The 26,468-nt window shown below is 33.1% G+C and overlaps 1 protein-coding gene across 2 annotated transcripts in view; it reads right to left on the reverse strand.

Moving 5' to 3' along the window:
• Positions 1 to 26,468, reverse strand: part of PRKACB (protein kinase cAMP-activated catalytic subunit beta) — a 123,571-nt gene that overhangs the window by 60,501 nt on the left and 36,602 nt on the right. Inside the window, exon 1 of one of the 2 annotated variants that reach the window (XM_026497716.4) lies at positions 4,545 to 4,928. The exons of the other annotated variant lie outside the window; for it this stretch is intronic. Within the exon in view, the coding sequence (XP_026353501.1) occupies positions 4,545 to 4,728 (184 nt within the window). The 5' untranslated portion in view covers positions 4,729 to 4,928. Of the gene's footprint in view, positions 1 to 4,544; positions 4,929 to 26,468 lie in introns of those variants that run through there. 2 annotated transcript variants of the gene reach the window in all.

Consider the following 26,468-nt stretch of genomic DNA (forward strand, 5'->3'; position numbering starts at 1 on the left):
AGCAATCATGATAAAAATACACCAATAACACTGAAGAGTTTAGTGCCTCCAGAATGTTCAGGTCATGTTCAGGTGAGCATTTTACTGCTTTTGGTTAATGACCATAAGCCTTTGAAATAAACTGTAAAGATCATAATTGAACAAATTAGAGAAAGATTGTTAGTGTAAGACCATAGTGATATTTAATGGCAATCTAATAAACAACTCAGTGTTTGTTGAGAACTATGCTGGCAATACCAAAAATAAATTGACAAATTTATGCCCTCTTGGAGTTCAAAGTCAAATAGGGGAGATAGGTAACTTAAGGACTAATGTAATACAACTTTAAATCTATAAAATAAACCATAATGGAAGTGAGCATAAGACGATAAGAGAACATAGGAAGAGATTATGAATTCTAATGGAATGAAAAACAGGAAAAGAATGCTTTGGTGATTTTGTTAGAGATAATACTTGAGCAGAGTCTGAAAGTATGAGCAGATCTCACCACCGGTAGTAGAAAGGAAAAGAAATTCCAGGTAGAAGAAACATCTTAAATTAGCACTGTTACTGTAAAGGGAATCCAGTGTCTGACTATTCATTTGCCATGGTCCTGTAGTGACCAAAAATCTTAGTTGTATTACCTGCCCAGCTCAAACAGAAAATCTTTAGTATCCAAATACATTTCCTTGCAGAATAAGCAAGTTAACTTTTCCTTTGTTATGCTAGTTAAAATTAAAATTCTTTAGGCCCTTTTAACAAAGACTGCATATATATTATTTTCCACTTTAAAAAACTAGATTAGCTCCCCACTGTCTATTAGAATGTAGTTCAAAATTCTGAATATATAATAGACTTCAAAGATCAGATCTACAGACTACCTTTCTGGACAATATCTTACTATGTTTCTTAAGTAAATCCTAAATTTTCATATTTTCACATATTTGTGTATGTTATTTATTTTCTTATAATAAAATAACATTTTCCTCCTTTTCTGAGTCTCAAAATTCAATTCATTCTTTATATTCTTGAAGGTCCCATCTCCCCTTAATGTTAACCTCTTCCTACACTAAGCTCCCACAGTAAACTTGTATTTTTAAGTAACCATCTCACTATACCTTAAATATTATGTTGTTTGTATGTTTGCTCTTTCTTCTCTTGTTTTTGAGGGTAAGAAATAGATCTTATTTTTCCCAGAGCCCATTTGTAGATTATGATACAGTAAATTCTCAAAAACATTTGGCAAATGACTAAAAATGGATTACTACCAAGAAGCTTATGGAATAGTTGCTGATGGAAAAAGCAGATAAAAAGATAATGCGGATGGTCTTCTAGCTTAGAAGTTACAATGAAAAAAAAAGTTACAATGACACAGATTCAGTGGCCTAAGAAATAAACGTGAAAGGGGTACCTCGGTGGCTCAGTTGGTTAAGTGACTGATTCTTGATTTCAATTCATGACATGATCTCAGGGTCCTGAGATCCAGGCCCACATTGGGCTCCACACTCAGGGAGTCTGCTTGAGATTTCTCTCCCTCTCCCTCAGCCCCTCCCTACCCCTTTCTAAAATAAATAAATAAATAAATAAATAAATAAATAAATAAATAAATAAATTTAAAAATCAATCAATCAATCAATCAATCTTAAAGGAAAAAAAAGAAATAAACATGAAAGTGAATTGTCTTAAAGACTGTATGAGCTTTGGAAAGGTAAAACTGACTAGATAAAGTGGTCTGATAAACCACTTTATCTAATTCTACCTGAAGAAATACATATACAAAATTCCTTATTTTTTAATATGGTATTTAAATCTAAGATTCACTCAGATGGATTTGTACCTACCAGAAAAATAGCCTGTCAATTCATGGGAAAGGAGAATAAGAGAAGTGTTTGATGGTTATGCACCTATTCAGTCCTTAAAATGTTGTTATTAGACATTTATTAAGTGTATGAAGTCCAAGATTTAAAATGTGAAAACTTCAATCAAGTTCAGCATTGTATAATTCGATACACCATTTATGATCAAAGGAAAATTTAAAAGCTAACCATAATACATTTGCTACAAACAGAATTCAATGAAAGTCAATACTCCTGTTCATTCTGAGTCAGAACAAAAAAGCAGAATTCCTCCATGTTTTTCTTTTGAACTTCATGTACATATATATGGATGGAATCAGCTGTTAAATATTTATGTTATTGAACAGGAATTCCTGTTACTTAATTTAATAATAAAAGATGAAACACAGTTAAGGCACCTGGAAACTACTATGTGGCTTTTATTCTGTATTTCTTCCTGTATTTACTGTCACCAGAGAAGAAACTTGGATTAAAACTTGTTACATCTCATAAATACCTAAATTGGTAATTAATCTTTACTCAATAGTTAACAAATCTAATTTTTAAAAAATTACATGTATTTTCTGTGCTTAGTTGATTTCTTAAAATAGCACTTTTGGAACAAGCATATTCAGAGTGTTTATTATCAGGAGATAGTACATTCCTTTTTCTTGTCAAACAAGTCATACAAGTAGAATGCTTTAAGTAGCTTTGAAGAATGTGGTTTTCATAAAAACTTCATACAGTCAAAATTCCTTCTATAACTCACTCTGTAAATGATAATCTGTGTTTTCATCACAAAAATAAACCCTAGAATTTTGAAATGATAGGATTCCTCTGTTTCTGTTGTATCAGTGTTTACTCCTCTACAGCAACACATTCCATAGTAGAAAACTAGAGCTTGTGTTTACTACACTCATCATTATGTATATAAAATTACTGTCTCTTTTGATATTTTTGGGATGTGAAAGAGAGAAGAGAGTAGAAGAATACTTGATTAGTGAACATTCAGTTACTCTAAGTATGTCTTGTCATGCCTATTATTTGCAGGGCTACAAGTCCTGTACCTAATTTTACTTGTGTTACAAAAGTATTATTTATTTTATTTTGGGACATCACAATAAAGAAAAATGTTAACAGCATTTTATCAGTCTGTTTTTTCTAAAAGAAATCATGCTCATGATTTTATCTTTGATTGCTAGTTTTTAAAATGTTTCAGAAAACATCACAGGCCCCATACATTTTTTAAAATGGTGACAGTATAGTTCAAACATAACTTTTAATTATTACAAGCCTGTGATATTCATTCATTTGAGATACACTTACTAAACAAACACCCACTATTTGGAGGAGTAGGTACTAGTGAAACAGAAACTAATTCAGTACTGTCCTCATTCTTCATTGAATGCTTAATCAAAAGGTCTTCAAAATGCATGAAAAAGATTTCCAAAGGGACCTAGGAGAATGCAATTTAACAGAACAGGACAAGTGGAATGAATAACAAACTTCTGTTGTATGGTTAATTTTAATAATGTAGTATTATTTCCAATATTTAACAGTTCATTAACTTGAAGATATTTGAGATTCCTCATCCATCAACCTGCTTTACAGCAGGGATTAATTATAAACAATCAAAACTTTTAAGTAAGAAAAATTTTAACAATATATATACTTTCTCCTTAAAACAGCTTGAAGAAGGTAAAAAAATTCTGATGCAGTAAATAAATACTTCAAATAAGTTTCTATAGAACCATGAAGGTACTGTAAAAACCAAGGAGTAAATTTTGTAAACCACTCTTGGTTTGTTTTGTTTTTTTAAACCGAGTTTTAAACTGCTATGGAATATATAAACAGAAAAAGGCAAAACCTAGTGCTATTTGATTATCAAACACGTCAAAAAGGGCAAAGGTACCAAGGGTAACTCTATTGTTCCTTTAATCACAATAACAAAAATACCTCAGGGAGGGTCCAAGGTGAGTAGTGGAATGGAGGCACTGGTGTTGTTTATACTGAAATTTATCTTTTAAACTGCATGTCACCAAAAATGGTTACATATCACCATTTTAGCAAAGCAGCAAGTCCAAACATTTTAACATGCCTGGAAAGAATGTGATGTATGCATAAACAACTTTTTCCTCCTTTAATTGCAAATAACATAAAATATAATTATAAAAGCTTTTGATATTTATAATGTTATAAATATAAGATTTTACATAGAATAATTATACTATGCCTTCATACTAGAAATCCTGCTTATAAAAAAACTGAAGTAAGTTTCACAAAGGCATTTAAAAATAAAAAATGGTAAACATAATAGAACTTTAATTATAAATTTAAGAGTCTTCCGCCCTAACTTTAAGGCTTATAAATCCAAAAATTAAAAAAAAAATTAACTTGTTTCTAAAATTTAGGCTTTTCACTTTTATATAAGAACAAAAAATAAAAACAAAAAAACAGTAACATACACTAGAAATGATATAAGAATTCTGTAGAAAATTTCCTACCAAATGTGACTTACTGGTTACATATAAAACAAAACAATGATCTACACAATTCAGTTCAACTTATAATCAAGTTTTTGTGGAATTTTGCAACTTCATCCTGCAAAATGTCCTTGTGAAAAACATAAAAAGACAAACAAAACATTGTTCTTTATGTTTGATTCTAAGACTCCAATTAGTATTTTAGCTTCTAGTTAAAATGTACCATTAAAAAAAAAAAAAAACTTACTTGATCTGTCCCATAAAGCAGTATGTTCAGAGAAATGAAGGCTGTCATTTTCCAGAGCAGTTTTCTGATCATGTGCAGTACTTTTAGAATGTCTATGAAATAATCGGCTAGCAAAACCTTCCAATTTCTGAAGAGCAGTTGTACCTGTATACTGGTTACAGGGTAGTTCTTTATAAGCTGCCATTCATGTGCATTTACACTTTACTTAAAGTAACTGAAAGTTTTTCCAGAAGGAGCTCAACAAGTTCTTACACAGAAGCTAAGAGCTATGCATGTGTCAAACTTCCTGTTTGCAGGGTATTCAAACCACTACTGCTGTTCTGTTTCCTGTTAATATAAAACAGTACATTACTGAGCCTTTCTTAGCAAACCCTTCATCTCAACTAGAGATGGGGATTTTAAAGACTTGCAGGATCAGTCTAAAAGGTTTTGCTTAAGAGTGTTTAATATTAATATATAGCCTAATCAGAATATTAAAGATAAGGCTTTATATATAGACTGAAAAAAACTTTTTTAAAAAGAAAACTAATTAAACATGTATTACAATCCTATGCAAACAATTCAAGGCCAAACCACTCTCCAAATATAATATGTTAAAAAGGCTGCGTTTTTTTCCAGGAAATCAGCTAATGTACAGATTTTACAAATCCTTATAAGTAGTTAACTTTTCATTGAAAACTCATATAAAATGGATATTAAAAGCTCTTGCAAAACAACTTTATAAAGTGTTTTAACTAAGAAAAATCTGAACTAGCACTTAAAAAAAAGAACCGAATGTTGCTAACTCATTGACTTAAGTCTAATATATACAGGAACTACAAAAACGTAGTATGTGAGTACTGTTTATCAAACTTACAATCTGCTGACAAGTGCCTATCAGCAGTACATTTTAAAACATTCTAAAATATGAAAAAAAGGAACAAAATATAAGATTTAAAGTTATATAAAATCAGCCACAGCAAAACATTTCAAATGAGAAAAAAATTCCTTCTAGTTTACTGAAACATGTTAATTTTTAAAACTTAACACTGAGTATTACTGCTTCCCTGATCCCTAACTTCAGGTCTGACTTAGAAATTCCTTTGATTAAAAGTAAGTAAAATTTGCCATTTTTTCATTTGCAGGAAAAAAAAGTAACCTGTGACATTTAATGATGACTTTGAGTACTTGCCTTTTGACACTAATTAAAGGATGAGAAATCTATGTGCTTTTCTCCTTGGGAGAGAGGATCTACCTAAAAAATATCTTAGTCCAGATTTCCTGCCAACTGATTGACAAATAGAATAGGAACAATAATAATAAATAGAATAAATTGGAACAATAATATAACCAATTTAGGACAACACACACACACAAAATTGACTTATGAATTTTGCCAAGTAATAGCTCCTTTGTGTACATTTTGTTTTGTGTAATAAAAAAAAAATCAATATAACCAAAGAGGGAACAGTATCTATAATACTAAGATTTTAAAATTTGTAGCTTTCTGTGTGTGTGTGTGTATAAGAATAATTTCTTATTAACATCTGACAGTGCTTTACACAAAACAGACACTGAACAAGTGTCTGCAATCTTTAATAAACCTCTACAGAGCATGGAAGGACTATATAAGGACAGAAGTGGATGAAATTCCTTAATTCTCTGTCTTGCTGTCTTGGGAGAAATTCTATCATCCTTGAGGCTCACTCCAACTATCACATCTTCACTGAATTTTCCCACATATTTCCTGGAAAATAAATTGCTCTCTCCTTTCTCCACTGATTTAAACTTTTGTGTTAAAACTTGCTGTTTATAAATTTATGTCTCAAAATACATTACTTGAATTCATAAATGTAATTCATGTATTACATACTCAAAAAATATGTTGAAGAAAGCATTCATTTTTAACAAATTACAGGTTTAAATAAAATCATCAAATACTTGAAAATGTTTTAATTTTATTTATGCAATGTCATTGAACTCTTTTTCTCTATATTCAGTTACTAAATTTTGTTCATTCTTTGGGTTTCATTTTTATAACGTGCAAATGTGGAGTTCTAAAATAACTTGTTTTCCCTGCTTCCAGTCATTTCTTTCAATCACTCATCTCTGACACATTAACCTTCCCAAAATATTACACTCATGGTATTCCCTTGCCAAATGCATGAACTAATCCTAACATTTCAGCCCCACCATATTCATTTTTAACATGTTTAGCCAGGCATATTCAATGTTGCTCACGCTTAGTACAGATATTCCAGATTCCTAACTAGAACACTAAGATTAATTTATTTAAAACAATGCATAAGACTTAGCAGCAAAGTAAGTAGAAGAAGGAGGAGGAGGAGGAAGTAAGCCTCACTAGGTGAGTGAAAACCCTACATTTGAAACCTGGACTTTTTTTTTTTTTTTTCCAATAAAACTGTTTCCATTTGTTACAAAGTCCTTATAGAAAGTAGAATCTTTAGTCTGCAGAGCAATGTTTCTATATATGGTAATGTGACCAGGAAGTTGTTGCTATGGAAGTACTTAGGCAATTTGATTTTTATTAAAAAGAAGAACTCTACTGGCATCTACTGCTAGAAGGAAACAACTACAGCTTTTACTAAAACTGAATTCCTTCCTTCATAATTGAAATTAACCTTAAGAAGTATATTGCTTGTTATTCATCCTGAGGGTATTTACAGAACTTTAATTTGTACTAAGATGTCTAGCCCTGTACTCCAAATTTGGTGTAATAGCATATTTTATACTCTATTAATAATTTAATTAAATAATGTATGATAATAAAACCAGAGTAATCAACTTTGAAATTATGAAGTCCTTATTATTCATTCTGCATTAATTTTTGAGATTATAACAATTTGTAGACTTGAATCTCCTGTGATTACCATAAGATACCACAAAACACGGTTTTTTTTCCTTATATTTAGTAATAGTAGTGAAAGCTTACATTTACCAATTACAACATTCAAATGGGAGTTTCCATTGGCTCATCAGGTCTTTACAAATGAAGTAGGCAGGACAGGTGTTATTATCTCTACTTTAAGATGAGAAAATAAACTTAAAAACATTAAGTGACTTGCCCAAAGTCTTCTGGCTCCTAGATCAAAGCTCCTTTGTACTGCACAACAGTGATTAACAAGGGAAGTAAAGATTTTTTCAATGCAGTATTTTTCGAGTAAGGATGGGGAAGTGGGGGTTGCCTAGGTGGCTCCGTCAGTTCGGTTAAGCATCTGTCTTTGGCTCAGGTCATGATCTCAGGGTCCTGGGATTGAGCCCCACATCGGGTTCCCTGCTCCGAGGGGAGCCTGCTTCTCCCTCTCCCTCTGCCAGCCGCTCCCCCTGCTTGTGCTCTCTCTGTCTCAAATGAATAAATGAAATCTAAAAAAAAAAAAAAAAAAAAAAAAAAAAAAAGGATGGGGAAGTGGGAATAAAAGAACAGTAGGAGGGGGAATAAAAGAACAATAAGTTCTTGGATATACTGTTCAGAGTCTAAGAATCTGAATGTTTCCATTCAGATGGTCGGTCACCTTATGGCCATGTGACTTCATTGTCTACCTTTAGGTCCACAATCATGCCAAGGCCAAGAATAACTATGTACTTTAGAGTTTCAAGGTTAAAGAAAAGAAAAACATGGAAGCATATTTGATACATAAATGATGTATTTGTTCCAAGTAGAGGGCAAATAATATGACCATGACCCCTACTATTCAAATAAAGGTTTTAGGGTAATGGTTTTACTTTTTACAAAATGTTTTAAATGGATTCATATCTTTTATAAATGGATTCAACCTTTTAAGACTTGCTTCTTTCATTTAGTACAGCATTTACAATTGAGGCTCATCCATGTTGTATCAATAGTTTACTCATTTTTTACTGCTGAATAGTATTCCATTGCATGGATTTACCATAATTTATATAACCATTCACAATTGAATTGCCTTTGCACCTTTGTCAAAAATCAGTTAACAATATTTGTCTGGGTCTATTCTAGACTCTATCCTGTCCCACTGATTTGTATGTACCAGTTCTTTCATCAATACTGTACTGTGTTGGTTACTATAGCTTTCTATTAAGTCTTAAATCTGATAGTGTAAATGTTCCAATATTTTTTTCTTTCTTGTTTTGAGTATAAGAGTTCTTTAACCTTTCCATATATATTTTAAGATTGTCCATGTCTACAAAAATAACCTTGCTGGGACTTTATTGTGTTTATTGAGAGAAAGGACATTTCAATATATTGAGTCTTTCAATCCATGATCATAGTGTATCTCTTCATTTACTTGGGTCTTTGATTTTTTTTCATCAGTGTTTTATAGTCTTGAGCATAAAGATCCTGCAAGGATTTTGTTAAGAGTTATACCTACATATTATTTTTTTTAAATTGGAGTTATTGTAAATGGTACTTTAAAAAATGTTTACAATTGTTTATTGCTAGTATACAGAAATATGACTTATTTTTATATTTTAACCTTGTATATTGCAACCTTGCTAAGCACACTTATTCGTTTTAGGAGTCTTTTTTTTTTTTTTTGTAGATTTATTAGGATTTTCTATGTAGGCAACCATGTTATCTTTGAACAGATATAGTTTGTTTTATTTCTAGGACTTTTAGTAATAATGTTGAACAAGAGTATCAAGATAGACATCCTTGCCCTATTCCCAATCTTAGAAAGAAAGCATGTAGTTTTTCATCATTTATTATGATGTCAGCTGTGGACATTTTTTGTCATTGCCCCTTATGGAGATAAGGAATTTCCTTTGTACTCCTAGGTAACTGGGTATTTTTTTTATCTTAGAGGGATGTTGAATTTTACCTAATGCTTTTTCACCATCTATTGGTATGATCATATGGTTTTACTTCTTTAGTCTGCTAATATAATAGATTACAGTTATTGATTAATTTTCAAATACTGAACCAGTCTTGAATCCCCAGGATAACCACCTCTTGGTCTTGGTGTACTATTCTTTTTATATATTGCTGGATTCACTTTACTAATACTTTTTGAGAACTTTGTGTATGTTTACAAGAAATATTCTTTTCTTCTTCTTTTTTTTTAAGATTTTATTTATTTATTTGACAGAGAGGCAGCAAGAGAGGGAACACAAGCAGGGGGAGTGGGAGAGGGAACACAAGCAGGGGGAGTGGGAGAGCTGAGCAGGGAGCCCAACGCAGGGCTCGATCCCAGAATGCAGGGATCACACCCTGAGCCGAAGGCAGACGCTTAACAACTGAGCCACCCAGGCACCCCAGAAATAATATTTTCAAATTTTCTTTTCATTATGATTTTTGAATGATTTTGACAACAGGTTAAGGATGATCTCATAAAGTATGTTGAGAGGTGTTCTGTTTTCTATTTTCTGGAAGAGACTGCAGAAAAGTGCTATATATTTGGTAGAATTTGTCAGGAAAACTATCTGGACCAGGAGTTCTTTTTTGAAAGGTTACAAATACCAACTAAATTTCTTCAACAATACGGTACTATTCAGTTGTCTATTTCATCTCCAGTGAATACTGGTAGTTTGTTTTTCACAAAATGGTCTATTTCAACTAAGTTGTCAAATCAGTGTGAATAGAGTTATTTCTAATCTCACCTTATTACCCTTTTAATTTCTGTGGCATCTGTAGTTACATCCCCTCTTTTGTTTCTGATAGTGGTAATTTGCCTACTTTCCTTTTTTTGGTAAATTTGGCTAAAGGACTCTATGTATTTTTTCAAACAACCACCTCTTGTTTTCATTGATTTTCTCTATCTTTCTGTTTTCAATTTTACTGATTCCTGCTATTTTTTCTTTCCTTCTACTTTTTGGGGGTTTATTTTGCTCTTTTTCTAATTTCATAAGGTAAAAACTTAGATAATTATATTAAGACTTTTCTTCTTCTCTAATATATGAACTCAACTCTATAAATTTCCCTCTGAACAATGATTTAAGTGTAACTCACAAATTTTAACATATTGAATTTTCATTCTCATTCAATTAAAAATATTTTCTAATTTCTCTTAAGACTTTATCTTTGATGAAGATTATTTAGAAGTGTGTCATTTAAATTTCCAAGTATCTGAGAATTTTCCCTGATATCTTTGTTATTGATTTCTTTTTTTTTTATGATTTTATTTATTTCTTTATTTTAGAGAGAGCAAGTGCACAAGTGGGGGCAGGGGCACAGGGGAGGGAGAGGGAGAGAATCCCAAGCAGACTCTTTGCTGAGAGCAGAGCCAGATGGAGGCTGTATCTCATGACCCAGAGATCATGACCTGAGCTGAAACCAAGAGTCAGAGGCTTAACTGACTGAGCCACCCAGGTACCCCTCCGTTATTGATTTCTAATTAATTCCATTATGGTCAGAGAACTTGATTTTTAATTCTTTTAAACTTTTTAAGTGTTGTCTTATAACTGAGAATATGGTCTTTGGTGGTGAATGTTCCATGGACATTTGAAGAGTGTCTTCTATAGTTTTTAAGTATATCATAAATATCAGTTAAGTCAATTTGATTTTGTTGTTCTAATCTTCTATATTCTTTCAAATTTTTGGTTTAATTGTTCTATAGAGTACTGAGAGATTACAGAAGCCTTCAACTTTGTAGATTTTTCTGTTTCTCTCTTTTCAGTTATATTTATTTAGCTTCATGTGTTTTGAAGCTCTGTTTTTACATACCTATATATTTAGGATTGTTTTGTCTCCTTACCAAATGAACACTTTCAGCACATATGTCCCCTTTTAATCCTGGCTAATTTTCTTGAAGTAGACTTTGTATAATATTAATACAGCCAACACAAATTTTGCTGAATAGTGTTTGTATGGTATATCTTTCCCCCTATTCTTTTGCTTTTAAACACTATATCAGTATATTTAAAGTTGGCTTCTTGTTACAACACGTAGCTGAGACTTGCTTAAATCATTTACATTTGCTGTAATTACTGATATAATTGGCTTTAGGTCTATTGTTTTGTTATTTCTTTTCTGTTTGTTCCCTATTTGTTAAAAAAGCTTTCATGAATATAACTGACATACAAAACTGCAAATATTTAAAGTGTGGAATTTGATGCTTTTACATATAAATACAACTATGAAACCATAACCAGAATCAAGATAATGAATTTTTCTCATGCCTCTTCATAATCTTTCCATCTTTCCATTCTAAATCCCCAGCAACTTGATACTTCTTGACAAAATAGATAATTTGCATTTTAAGACCTACATAAAATGGAACTTTTTGGTAAAATAAACTTTTAATTTTAGAACCGTTTGAAATTTACAGAAAAATTGCAAAGATACTATAGGGTTGCCATATCCCAACACCACTTCAACAATTAATCTCACATTAGTATGGTAAATTTGTACAATTAATGAGCCAATGTTGATACATTATTGTTAACCAAATTCCATAGTTTATGCAGATTTCCTTAGCTTTAATCTAATGTCCTTTTCCTCTTCCAGGATCCCATCCAGGATACTACATTACATTTAGTAGAGTGTTCCTCAGTTTGGGTATTGTATTTTTGGGTTTTGTTTGTTTGTTCGTTTGCTTGTTTTTCATGATTAGCTGGGGTAATGGGCTACTCCCCAGTAGAAGAGAGTAAAGAGAAGTAAAGTGTCATTTATATCACATCATATCAAAGATATATACTATCAACATGACTTATCACTGTGGATGCTGTCCTTCATCACCTGGTGTAGGTAGTATTTTTCAAGTGCCTCCACTGTAGTTACTCCCTTCCCCCTCATTCCATACTGTACTTGTTGGAATGAAGTCACTATACCCAGTGCACACTTAAAGAATGGGGAGTTATACTCTAATTCCTTGAAGACAGAGTGGAATTCCTCTGCCTGGGCAATGTGTCTCTTCTCCCTGATTTATTCATTCAATCATTTATTTACATTCAGTATGGACTCATGAATATTTAGTTTATATTTTGAGCTATAATTCAATACTATGTTATTTATTTTTTTGCTCAGATTATTCAAGCTTTGGCCATTGAAAACTCTTTCAATTGCCTCCTATGTCCTTTTGATACACAATCATATGTTTGCATGTGCACACATGCATATATGTTTGAACACTTACTTTTTAACACTACAAAATGGCCCATGCTCATTTTGTATACTTCCTGCCCCAATCCTAGAATTAACCATTTCTCCAAAAAGCCCTAGTTTCTTTTACTGGAGAACGGTATTAGAAACCAAGATCTGGGAACTAGGTGAGCTTGTTGCTCCTGGAGTGTTGTTGCCTGTAGGTCTTCTCAGCTGATGGACCAAAGAAATATATGTGTATACAAATGGGCATATACCCATATCTGTAACTATTTCTACATGTAATTATCTGGTCTATAATGAGGTAAAGATGAGTTCCTCCTAGTATCTCCAACTCTAATTCATTACTGCCTGATTCATTTTACTCCCTCTCCTTGCTTACTTGAAAACTCCCACTCCAACAGTGAGAAACCTGGCTTCCACCATCCATCATTCATTTACTTACTTGTTCAATTTCAGTATACACATGTGGCAATATCAGAATTGTTAACCTGGTACATTTAATAACTTTATCCCCACGGGAAACAGCTTTATCAACTAGAGTACACTACGATGCAGTTTCTTTTGCCTCTACTCTTGCAGATTTCACTTATTTCCAAATTTACTTAGGTCAGCACCTTTTGCCTCATCTTCAGTAAGGTAGTTTCATAAGTTTATAATACAGTTAGATTGTTTTGTCACAGTCTGAATTTCATTCTGGGATCCCCCAACTTTCTAAATGATGTTTTTAAAAATTACATATATTTAAAAAATTACATACGTTAAGATTTACTTTGTACTGAGGCACTATGGGTTTGGACAAATGCATAATGTCATGTAACCACAATTACATTATCATATAGAATAGTTTATCACCTTTGTAAATATCCTGTGCTTCCCCAATCCTTGGTACCGACTGAACTTTCCCCATTGTTAGAGTTTTGCCTTTTCCATGGTGTCAAAATTGGGAGTCATACCCCATGAAGACTTTTCAGACTGCTTCTACCACTTAGCATTATGCATTTAAAATTCATGCATGTCTTTCTGTGGCTTTATGGCTTATTTCTTTTATCACTGAATAATAAACTATCATATGGATATATCAGTCTGTTTATTGATTCACCTATTGAAGGACCATGGTTGCTTCCAGTTTTTGGCAATTATGAATAGAAGCTGTAAATTTTCATGTGCAGGTTTTTGTGTGGACATAGTTTTAAAATCAGTGTAGTAAATTAAATTCCTAGCAGTGTGACTGCTGGAATGTATGGTAAGACGATGTTTAGCTTTGCAAGAAATTGCCAAAATGTCTTCCAATGGGCTGTACCATTTTTTATTACCACCACCAATGACGAGAGTTCCTGCTGTTCTGCATCCTTATTAGAAATTGGCAGTTTTCTGTATGTCTTTACTTTAGTCATTCTAAAAGATGTATAGTAGTATGTTATTGTTATTTTCATTTGCAATTCCCTAGTGACAATGGTGTTGAGCAGCTTCTCATATGCTTATTTACCATCATTATCTTTAGTGAGATGTCTGTTCAGATCTTTTGCCCACTATTTAATTGGATTTTTTTTTCTTTTTTTAGAGAGAGATAGTGTGAGCAGCAGGGAGGAAGGGCAGAGGGAGAGAGAGAATGTTAAGCAGGCTCCATGCCCAGCGTGGAGCTTGATGTGGGGCTTGACCTCACAAACCTGAGATCATGATCTGAGCTGAAATCAAGAGTCAGATGCTTAACCAACTGAACCACCCAGGCACTCCTGTTTGTTATCTTGTAATTGAGTTTTACCTGGTAGAATTCACTAGTGAATTCATCTGATCCTGATGCTTTTTCAGAAACTATTTCTTAATTATTAACTTTCAAATTATTGATTCAGTTTTAATAGATACAGATCTATTCAGATTACCTATTTCTCCTTGTGTCAGTTTTGATAATCTATGTCCTTCAAGAAACTGGCCCATTTTATCAGAGCCATCAATTTGTGGGCCTAGAATTTTTCATAGTATTCTTTTATTCCCTTTTAATCCCATAGGGGCTATAGTGATTATCAAGCTTTCATTTCTGATATTGGTAATTTGGGCTCTTCATCTTTTTTTTTTAAATCAGGCTCACTAGCTATTTATCAATTTTATTGATTATTGATTTTTCCCTGTAACAAACTTTTAAAAACACTTTTTTCTCATTGTTTTCCTGTATTCAATTTCTGCTCTGTATTATTTCTTTCTTCAGCTTGCATTGGGCTTAAATTTTTTTTTCCCTACTTTCCTAAGGTAGAAACTCATGTTACTGATTTTAGATGTTTCTTCTTTTCCTGTATTTAAGGTTTCCTGTATTTAAGGTTATAAGCTGCCTGCTAAGCACTGCTTTTGCTAAATCCCCACAATTGTGATAAATTGTATTTTCATTATCATTTAAATTATTTTAAAATTTCTTGAGACTTCATCTTTAACCCGTGTGTTATTTAAAAGTACATTCTTTAATTAATTTCTATATTTGGGATTTTTCCAGCTTAATTTCTGTTATCAGTTTCTAGTTTAATTCCACTGTGATCTGAGAATATACTTTGCATAGTACTTTGTACTATTTTTTTTCAAACATGGTAAGGTGAGGTTTATGGCCCAGAATGTGATCTATCTTGGCAAATGCTCCATACAAGCTGGAGAAGAATGTATATTCTGATGTGGTTGAATGGAATATTCTATAAATGTTAATTAGATCAAGTTGACTGATAGTGTTGTTCAATCATCTACATACTTACTGATTTTCTGCTTAAGAGGGGTGTTAAAGTCTCCAACTACAGTGTTTTTTTCTATATCTCCTTTCAATTCTATCAGTTTTCGCCTCATGTATTTTGACACTCTTGTTAAGTGCAATATTTAGGATTGTTAAGAATTCTTGCAGAATTGACCACCAAATCATTATGTAATGTCCCTTTTTATCCCTTATAATTTTCCTTGTTCTGAAATCTACTTTGTCTGAAATTAATATAGTTACTCCAGCTTCCTTTTAGTTAGTGATAGTGTGGTTTATCTTTCTCCATCTCTTTATTTTTTATCTAGTTTTTTATATTTAAGTTGGGTTTCTTACAGATAACACATAGCTGCACCTTTTTAAATATAAGGATCTTATTTTTTTATCCACTCTGACAAAATCTGTCTCTTAATTAGTGTATTTAAACCATTCACATTTAAAGTGACTATTATCATAATTATATTAATATCTACCATATTTGTAACTGTTTTCTACCCATTGCACATGTTTTCCCCCTACTTTTCTGTCTCTTCTGATTTTAATGAACATTTTATATTATTATATTTAATCTACTCTGTTAACATATCAATTATTCTTCTTTTCAGAAAAATTTTAGTGGTTGTTCCAGTGTTTGCAGTATATATTTTTAAAACTAAGCTCTACACCCAATGTGGAGCTTGAACTTACAACCCTGAGATCAAGAGTTACATGTTCTACTAACTGAGCCAGCCAGGTGCCCTGCAATATACATTTTTAACTAATCGCAGCCCACCCTTAAATAGCAGTATACTGGTTCACTTGTAGTGGGGATACTTTATAACAGTATTCCCAATCCTTTCTCCTATTCCTTATAGACACTGCTGTCCTTCATCTCATTTATCCATATTCCATAACCACCCAGTACCTTGTTACTATTACTTTAAATAGTTATATTTTAGATCCATGAATAAAAAATATTTTATCTTTCTTTTTCTTATATTATGCTTTTCCTTTCTTTATGTACATCCAAATTTCTAACCTATATAATTTTTCTTCTCCCCGAAGAACTTCTTTTATCTTTTCTTATGGGACAAATCTGCTGACAATACATACCCTTAGTTTTTGTTTCTTTGAAGGAGACTTTCTCTTTCACTTTTTAAGAATAATTTCGATGGATACAGAATTATAGGTTAGTGGCTTTTTTTCTTTCAACTCTTAAATATTTTACTCCATACTCTTCTTATTTACTGGGTGATGAGAAGGCTGTCATAATTCCTCTAATTGGAATTATTTACGGCTTGTTTCAAGATTTTCATAGCTTTTGGTTTTCTGCAGTTTGAATATGATGTGCCTAGATGTAGTTATTTTGATATTTATTTTGCTTGGTATTTTCTAAGCTTCCTGGGCCTGTGTTTTGGTGTCTGTCATTAATTTTGTAACATTCCCTGCCATTATTACTTCAAATATTTCTTCTGTTCTTTCCCCTTCTTCTGGTATTCCAATTATGCATATATTACACTTTAAAAAACTGTCCCATAGTTATTGATGTTCAGTTCTGGGTTTTTTCTCTCAATTCTTTTTTCTCTTTGCATTTCAGTTTAGGCAATTCCTATTGATCTATCTTCAACCTCACTGATTCTTTCCTCAGCTGTGTCCATTCTGTTGATGAGCTCATCAAAGGCATTTATTTGTTAGTGTTTTTTATTTCTAGCACTTGCTACTGATACTTCCTTAGAGTTTCTCTCTGCTTACAATACTCAAGTTTTCTTGCATATTGTCTACTATTTCCATTAGAGTTCTTAACATATTAATCAGTTATTTTAAATTCCCTATCTGATAATTCCATCATTTCAGTCTGTTTCTGGTGCTTTGTCTTTCACACTGTTTTTTCTTGACTTTAGGCAAGTCTTCTAACTTTTTTTTGAAAGTTCACCATTTGGCATAGGGAAATAGGAACAGAGGTAAATAATCATTTACTATGTGGATCTGTTAATCTGGCCAGGAGGTGTGCTGTGTCTGATGTTTGTTATAGGTGTCAGAAGCTTCCAGTTCCTGCATTATCTTTGTTTTGTGTCCCATATTGATTCTGGGCTTCCCTCAGTACTTCTCTTTCAGAGTCCATGCCTCTTTCAGCTGTATTTCACTGTTATTATACTGGATTCCTGTTATATATCTGTATATTTGCATAGCTGGTTTTGGTATGGGGGTATGGTGTGGGGAAGGAAAAGCATTCTATAATTTTAGAATTAAATCTCAATTTCTTATTTGGCCTGTTTCTCTGGGCTGTGTCCTTCACAGGTGTTTCTCCATGATACAGCTTTTCTCCCTCTTGAGAGAGGAAGCCTAGAGGGGGCTGGAATAGGAGGGATGGCCTCCCCAAACTAGATAGGGCTCTGGCGATATCTTTTCCCCCAGAAAGTAGACCATTACTGAAGAATGCTTTGGGCATATTTCACAATGATTACCTTTCCTGCCTCCTACAAGATTATTACCAATAACAAAGATGGTGCTATCATTAATACAGAATTAACTGCTTCACACTTGGCAAAATGATATATTTTCAAATATATAAATAAATTTTCATAATCATACTCCATATTTTTCATCCTTACACTCTCCTTAATGCCTAACTTATCATATAGTAAAAAATCTCAAAGTATAACAACCTAAAAAGTTTATAACTTTGCTTATTAAGGAATAAGATAAATTGATATAAGATACAAAGATAGTATTATTCCACATCAAAAAAGAAATAGAAGTTTATTCGACGTCAAGGGAATATTAGTCTTAAAATATGAAAGGTATCAGTTCTCTGTGTCCCATACTGTATGTCAAAACACGTTGTATAAAGTTGTGTTTTTTTAGCAGATGGTGTACCTATACTATAGAAATAATTTTAATGAAAAATACATTAGATTTTGAAGAGTCCTAGGCAAAACCATTCTTTTTTCTTCCTTTTTTTTTTGTATAATGAAAAATTTTGCAAATCAGTTTCTTTAAATAAACAATTCTCATTGAACATATATTCATCTTTAATATAATTTTATGATATAATAATAGGAAATAATAAATTTAATTCAAAGCATAAAATGTATTCACTGCAGTATTATCAAAACAAAACTGTAAATCCCCAAACAGGAAAATGGTTAATATAGATAATTGAATGTATTATTATAGTAACTTTTCCAAAGTCAGAGTCCAACAAGGAATAAGAACTAAATTTGCTGTGTGCAGCTATCAATTATAAGAAAAACAAAAAGAAAAAAACTCACAAAATTCTCATTTATATTGTAGTCAGTGACAAAAACTGGTTCAGTAATGAATCAAGAATAAACAGTTATGGCAAATAATTAATTGTTCTGAACCCACACTGTTTACCTAATTAAATGCAACTATTAGTAATACTAACAGGTAAATTAACTTCATTCTTTCCTGGAAAGACTGAGTTTTTAAAATACTGACACAGTTGAGTATACCTCCTGAGGAGTTCTACAGTACAACATTTTTGTTATCAGTTTTTATTTTTCCAACAAATAAAGGGTTTAGAATTCCTGACACAATGTCTTACAGGTATTTTTAAGGGACATAGGGAAATTATCATGCTTACTAATGGTATGTTTAAATCCATTAAATGCAACTGTTTTTCATATTTTATTTGATGAATCACTATTTTCTTTGGTTTTCCTCCCTTATTTATCTTCATCTGATGTGCAAAAGTACACATTTTATAATGTATCTTGGATAATAAACACAGTGAATTTTTTTTCCATTTCCCTACATTCACTCAACTAGGACACATTGCTCATGTCTTGAATCAGTAAAATTCTACTAGTGAATATTTTATTCCTTGGAAAAATGGCAGATATTTCCAAAAATGAATTAGTTTTATTAACTTCTCAGAAAATATTTTTGATATTGGTGTAACGCACTCATGTAGTTAGCTTAGGTAAGTTACATTCCAGAGAACTTAAGAACATATTCCAATGGACCTGGATTTTTTTTTACCTAATCCACAAAGAAACAGAGAATATATAATCACAAATTTGTACTGAGTATCCATAATGTCCAAGTGTTGAATTATAGAGAATATAAAATAATTATTTAAGAGTAACTACCCACGAAATTTAAAAGTCAAATAAAAGCTAGTAATATTTCCTATAGGTAATAACTGAAGATTTATATGACATATAACTAAATATACAGCCATAGAATGGAGGCAAAATTTTCTATATACTTAATCTGTTATGGCTTGAGATAATAATTTTTTAACAAAGTAACCTTACTGATATATTAACCCAAACGAACTTGTCAAAGAACTTACATATTAAGGAACTCTAGCCACTTGTTCTATATGGAAGACACCACAGCAAATACAAAAACAAAGACTGACCATTTAGAATTTTAACATCCCTGACTATTAGTATTTTCTATTTAAGGGACTTTAAAAACGCTAAAGGGACTTTAAAGCACCAAAAGACCATAAAGAATAGAAAGGGGAGTTCAGTGTATACTAGGTACTGAGGAAAATGGAATGGAATATGTAAAACTTGAGAAGGGTCTTGGAGGAAAAGCAGAATTTATATAGACCAGAAAAAGTGAAAAGAGCAATTTAAGAAGATCAATCTATATAAATGAAGGCTATAGGTAAGAATAAATATGACATGCTCTACCCTCCCGTCACTCCCCTTTTCAGATTAAGAAATGTGAAGAAGGAAATAAGAGAAGATATGATAGAGTGTAACTTGCAGGGAGATGATTATTTTATGTAGGGTGATCAAAGATGTCTGAGGAACATTGCTTTACTTTGAGTTGTGAAGACCTGAAGTATAAAGAAAAGGAGAAAATCAAAGGCTAATGGAAAAAGACTAATCCAGGAAGAAGAAAGAGTCAATGGAAGACCCTGACAGAAGAATGGACAGAAACAACAGGACTACTAGGCAGAGAATGGATTGAGAAATGGTCTGTGTAAGATGAGAGTAAGAGTGGAAGCAGGGAAAATAACTGAGACTACTGCAAAGTCCAGGCAAGAGATGGTTGCCGCTTACACTGAGATTGTGGTGAGAGAGACAGAGAAATGGACAGATTTCATTTATATATTTTGGAGAAACAGGGAAATCTGCTGACAGATTGAAACTGGAGAATGAATAAATGAAAGTCATCAAAAATAATACCAATGTTTTTTGCTGGAGCATCTGGGTAAATAGTGATGCCAATTACTAAGATGGGGGAAGAGTGAAGAATAGGTTAGAAGCATGTTGTAATAAAGAAAGGTTTTGTCGGACATATTAGACATCAAACTGGAAACTTCAAAAAGAGCTGGATTGGAGTCTGGAACACATTACTGCATTATAAATTTTATTTTACAATTATCTTACCAAGTGTTTTATATTTCTGGTTAACCAAGGGAAAAAAGAATGGTTTGTATTTACTTAAAATATTAAATAAATCTCCCTCTCGGTGGTGACTGTGAAACTGTGATATACATACCAGAGATTTGGAGAAAAGGCACTCTTTTCTCTAAACTCCCAATGTCTTAGTTCTGACTCTCATATTTGTCATATTACTAAAACACAATTCTATGTCATTCCAAAGAAAAATAAACCCAAGTGACTTCCCATGGCCTACAAAAATCTAAACCCTTAGCACAGTAATCAAGGACATTTGCCAACCTCAAGCAGGCTTCCGTTTAGCTCCATTTTACCAATTTATATCTCAAACAATAATAATGCTAACTTAACTGCCATTTCTTGAATACAGCATGCCCTTTCTTAACTCTATTGCCTTTGCACATACAATCTTAACTTTGGTTCAAAACCATACTTGAAAGTGAAACAAGGGATCCTGTAAATATGTTATAATGCATGCCTAAAGAGACTTTGCAGATGTAATTAAGGTTACTAATTAATGACCTTCAAATAGATTCTTATGGATTACCTAGGTGGGACTGATCTAATCATATTAGCTCTTAAAAGCAGAGCCTTTCTCTAGTTGAAGCAGAAGAGAGCCATGGCAAGGAGCTGTCAGGTTCTAAGCATGAAAAGGATTCAACACACCATTACTGGCTCTGAGATATTAGAGTCCATGTGCAAAAACCAGAGAAAGGCCTCTAGGAGCTGTGGACGGCCCCCAAATGACAGCCATCAGGGAAACAGAGACCTCAGTCGTGTAACCACAAGGAAATGAATTCTGCCCAAAATACTAATGACCCTAAAAGTAGATTCTTCCCCAGAAACTCCAGATAAGAGCCTAACAGAACCATGACCTAAAAAGTTGTGGGATAATAAATGGGCATTGTTTTAAACCACTATATTTATGGTAATTTGTTATGGCAGCAAGAGAAAACTGATACAAGACTTAAATGTAATAAGATGATGGGGGTGGGGAAAGTGGCATTTTATTTCCAGAATGCTAAATATATGAAATTGAAAATATCTGGCTTCTACTCATTGTTGATGCAGGCACTCTCTCCATCTCTCTACCCCTTATAGTCCTTTATGTTGATGAGAATCTTCCATTGACTCACTACTGACTCACTAGCCAAGATAATGGCCAGGTAAATCTCCATGGAGGGACTTTCTAAATCCTTGATACAGAAGTGAAGAAGATAAAACTTATCCCTTCAACTTCCACTACCACTGCATGAATGTATTTATCACTCCTTTCACTCAAATGAGAGTCCTCATCAGTATAGATAAGGGCAAACTCAGGCCTCTGGACTGTCCGTGTGATAGGTCTGTCTCCACAGAATGAGGAAGTGAATGTAGGGGGCTACAGGCTCAGATAACAACATTGCAAATGTCCACCCAGAAAAACACAGTTTACTTTTACCCAGAATTACCATAATGGAAACCATATCTTCCCTACTAAAATACAAACACTTGAAAATCTCATTCTTTAGGTGATGTGTGACAAAGAATTCTGGATATGAAAGAAAGTATAATATTACTAATACAAAATGTGGGGATGTGCAGATGAACCAGTAGTCAAAGTATTAAGCATAAAAATTCCATTTAGGTAGAATGAGTTTCTCCTGGCAAATTCCTACTTGTTACCCAAAGTTTATTTCAATGTTATTGCCTCAGTTCTAACTCCTAAAATACATTAACACCCACATTATTGTACTGACCACAGTGTACAATAATTACATGCTTAGACTTTTAACTCTTCTTGTGAGCTTCTACCTCTAGAATCTAAAACAATGGTGACCACATAGTAAGCATTCAAGAAATGTTTTTGAACTGATTCATTTTTAAGAGATACCATAGCTCTTTAGCTCTTTGATGAAATAATTTTAGGTTTCTCAAGTCAAATATAAGTCATACAAAGATAGGCCCCAGTATACCACATATATTTCTACACTACTTTAGAGGACTATGTGTTTCCACTATCTTCAACTTCTCTATTCAAATTTAACATTGGATATAAAACTGTAAGAAAATGTAAAACATTGTCCAGGATATTTTGGAGTCTACTTACTTAAAAAATATATAAGAATATGAAATATATTCTGAATGTTGTAAGACTGATGATAATGCTTACTTATTACATGTCAGACACTGTTGCAAGCATTTGCATTAAGTAACTAATGTATATACTTCTTACAACAACATACCTTTAAGATGAATAATTATCCCATTTTCCAGAGGTACAGAGAGGTAAAGCATGTTGTAAAAGGTCACAAAATTGCAATAACCTATAATTCCTTCTACTTAAAAAGTATATCATACTTATTTCAAATATATTTTCAAGTTTTAAACCTTTACCAAAATCTTTTTTGAATAAATGAAAAAACACTAAAGAGTCATAAAACCAAGGAAGTTCTAAGATTTCATTAACATGCATGTGGTTTCTCCTTTTATTTGGAGCTCTGGTAAGTGATTATGGAACCTAACACTAGTTTCTAAGAACTTAGCAGTGATTTCAGTAACCTCCATTTCTATATCACTCTCCAAATAATTTTCTTATTGTGACTGTGATAAATATCTAACAAACTTGATATGTCTTTATTTCAAGTAATAGCTATTAATATTGAGGAAAAGCCAAAAGTAGTTATAACTACATACTGTTAAAGGTAAACAACCCCTCACATCATAATGTGGTATCACATACCAATAAACTTGGACACAGTTTAGAACTAAGAAATAAATGTGAGCCTAGGGCACTAGAACTATGTTACAGCTTAAACTGACCCCATTTGAAATCTCCCAGGCCCCAAAATATTGATATGGTGCCAACGATGGCAGGAACAGTTGGATGCGTCTTAGTTCATACCACTAGAAGATATGAAGTCAGCCAGAAGGTGGCAGAATGGGGCCATTTAGGTTTCACATACAAATCCAGAGAAATCTTTTACTTTCATCACCTAAGGTTTTAGCAGTATACAAAAAGCAACTCACAATTTTCGACCCTAACACAAAAATTTTATGTACTAGAGATATAAAAGAGCATCATTTCATGTATACAAATAAACTATAAAATTCCCATATAAACCACATTAGAAACTAATCCCCCATTTACCTTCTCTGATAAATCTTCCCTATTTACCAAACTCAGTGAAAAAATGAAGTCCTTCAAAGTCTGCTACAATATTCCAATATCACATTTGATTTCACTAATAATTTAATGAAAATTTACTCGTAAATGTATTACGTAATATAATTTCTTAAATTCATTCATAGTTAATATGGCAAAGCCAAATCTCTTGTAAAATCTCATATAACTTTAAAGAAACAGTTGTTCCTATATTGAGTTTTTCAAGTGGGGTTTAGAAACTATGGCTTAAGGGGCACCTGGGTGGCTCAGTCGGTTCAGTAACTGGATTTCAGCTCAGGTCATGATCTCAGCGTCCAGACCTGCATTAGCCTCCCCTGCTCGACGGGGAGTCTGCTTGAGGATTTTCTCTTTCCTTCTCCCTCTGCCTCTCCACCTACTCATGCTATCTCTAAAATAAGTAAATAAATCTTAAAAAAAAAAAAACCCTATCACTTAATATATGGCAGATTAACCATATTATTCTTCATATTACATTTGAATGTTCACTATGGGATCTGTTTATTTTTTTATTCCTGGTACCTATTGAAGAGCCTAGAATACATAAGCCCTCAAAAACTTTTGCTCAGTTCAGTACAGGATTTCCAGGTGAAAATTGAGGGCCAAAAGCAATTCAGTAGATACCTAAGACACCAATTGGTATTAAAATGGTTCTCTTTAGTTTTCCATCAAGTGACCAGCCTCTCCAAACTGAACACAAAGGAAGAGGTACTAATTACTCTCAAACAGGGACAAAGCCACCCATTCAAACTAAGAGATCATAAAACCAGATCTGCCAACATTAACCAATTTACAACAGAGGCAGAAGTAGAAGAGTCACGGAAAGAACTGTTGTGTACTGAGTTATAAGTTAGGCAACACCATGTAGCAGAGGTGGTGTTTCACCCTCACCTCAAATCAAATAAGGGGCTTCTGGGGAACCACTCAGAGATGTGACCTATCTTCTATCCTCTAAGTCCACAGGAGTTAGGGACGGTTTCAGGGGACTTACCAAATTTACCGAATGTAGATACTATGGTAAATGAACCTAGTTAGGCCCAGGGGCAGAGTAAAATAGCACAGAGAGGGAGCTTCCCTTGCAATGGCCGGAAAAATGTGTTTATGTCTTGGGGACCCGAGGGAAAGGCGTGTAGACAAGGGAGTCATAAGTGGCCAGCCAGAAGAGAGGCATTCCCTCATAAAGAGAACTGAAATCCAAGATCCATGACAGATTACCTGCCAAGCTAAAGATACTTGGATTATAGGAACCCTCAGGTGCAGGGGAAAATTCTAAATCCCTGGGACAGATTCTAGCATTGTGTTCCCAAGAATATATGCTTTTGTAATTGCAAAAAGTGCGATATTTTAAACTGCAATTGGTTAAAACTCCTGTCTCCTTTCATTCCAACTTTACCTCTTCATACTTTCCATTATGTCAGGTGTTAAGGAAGTGGTTGCAGGCAGTTTAGAGAATTTGTTAAGGGGAAATTGATGTAGGTATATGCCATTTTAGCTGCAACTGGGGAAAAGTTTGGGGATTTTTCAATGAAGAAGAAATTATAGACCCATGACTTGAACATACATGAAGAGAGTACCTCCTTTTTCATCTTTAAATTTATGTATTAAAGGACCAAGATAATATTTAGATAGAAACATAATGGAATATGAAACAGATGAAAAAGAGCCACAAAATCAATAAAAATTATTTTTATTTAGAAAAGTGACACAACAAAAATTTTCTAGGTCACACAAAAACACTAAGTTGTTGTTTTTTTTTTAATATTTTATTTATTTATTTATTTGACAGAGAGAGAGACAGCCAACGAGAGAGGGAACACAAGCAGGGGGAGTGGGAGAGGAAGAAGCAGGCTCCTAGCGGAGGAGCCCGATGTGGGGCTCGATCCCAGAACACTGGGATCACGCCCTGAGCCGAAGGCAGACGCTTAACGACTGTGCCACCCCGGCGCCCCCAAAACACCAAGTTATTAAAAAGAAAATGAATAGGCTACTTTGTTTCATAATTAAATTAATGAAGAGAAATATGAACATGTTAGAAAAAGGTTTTTAAATTTCTTGCTGTTAATGTCTTATCAGATAAAGGGCTAGTATCCAAAATCTATAAAGAACTTATCAAACTCAACACCCAAAGAATAATCCAATCAAGAAATGGGCAGAAGACAGGAACAGACATTTCTCCAAAGACATCCAAATGGCCAACAGATACATACAAAATGCTCAACATCACTTGGCATCAGGGAAATACAAATCAAAACCACAATGAGATACCACCTTACACTAGTCAGAATGGCTAAAATTAACAAGTTAGGGCACAACAGATGTTGGCAAGGTTATGGAGAAAGGGGAACCCTCTTATACAGTTGCTGGGAATGCAAGCTGGTGCAGTCACTCTGGAAAACAGTATGGAGGTTCCTCAAGAAGTTGAAAACAGAGCTACTCTACAACCCAGCAGTTGCACTACTGGGTATTTAGCCAAAAGATACAAATATAGTGATCCGAAGGGGCACCTACATCCCATTGTTTACAGCAGCAATGTCCACAATAGCCAAATTATGGAAATAGCCCAGATGTCCATTGACAGATGAATGGATAAAGAAGATATGGTATATTTACAAAATGAAATACTACTCAGCCATCAAAACAATGAAATCTT

This window comes from Ursus arctos, unplaced genomic scaffold, assembly GCF_023065955.2.
Source record: "Ursus arctos isolate Adak ecotype North America unplaced genomic scaffold, UrsArc2.0 scaffold_12, whole genome shotgun sequence".
In the NCBI taxonomy this organism is placed as follows: Eukaryota; Metazoa; Chordata; class Mammalia; order Carnivora; family Ursidae; genus Ursus; species Ursus arctos.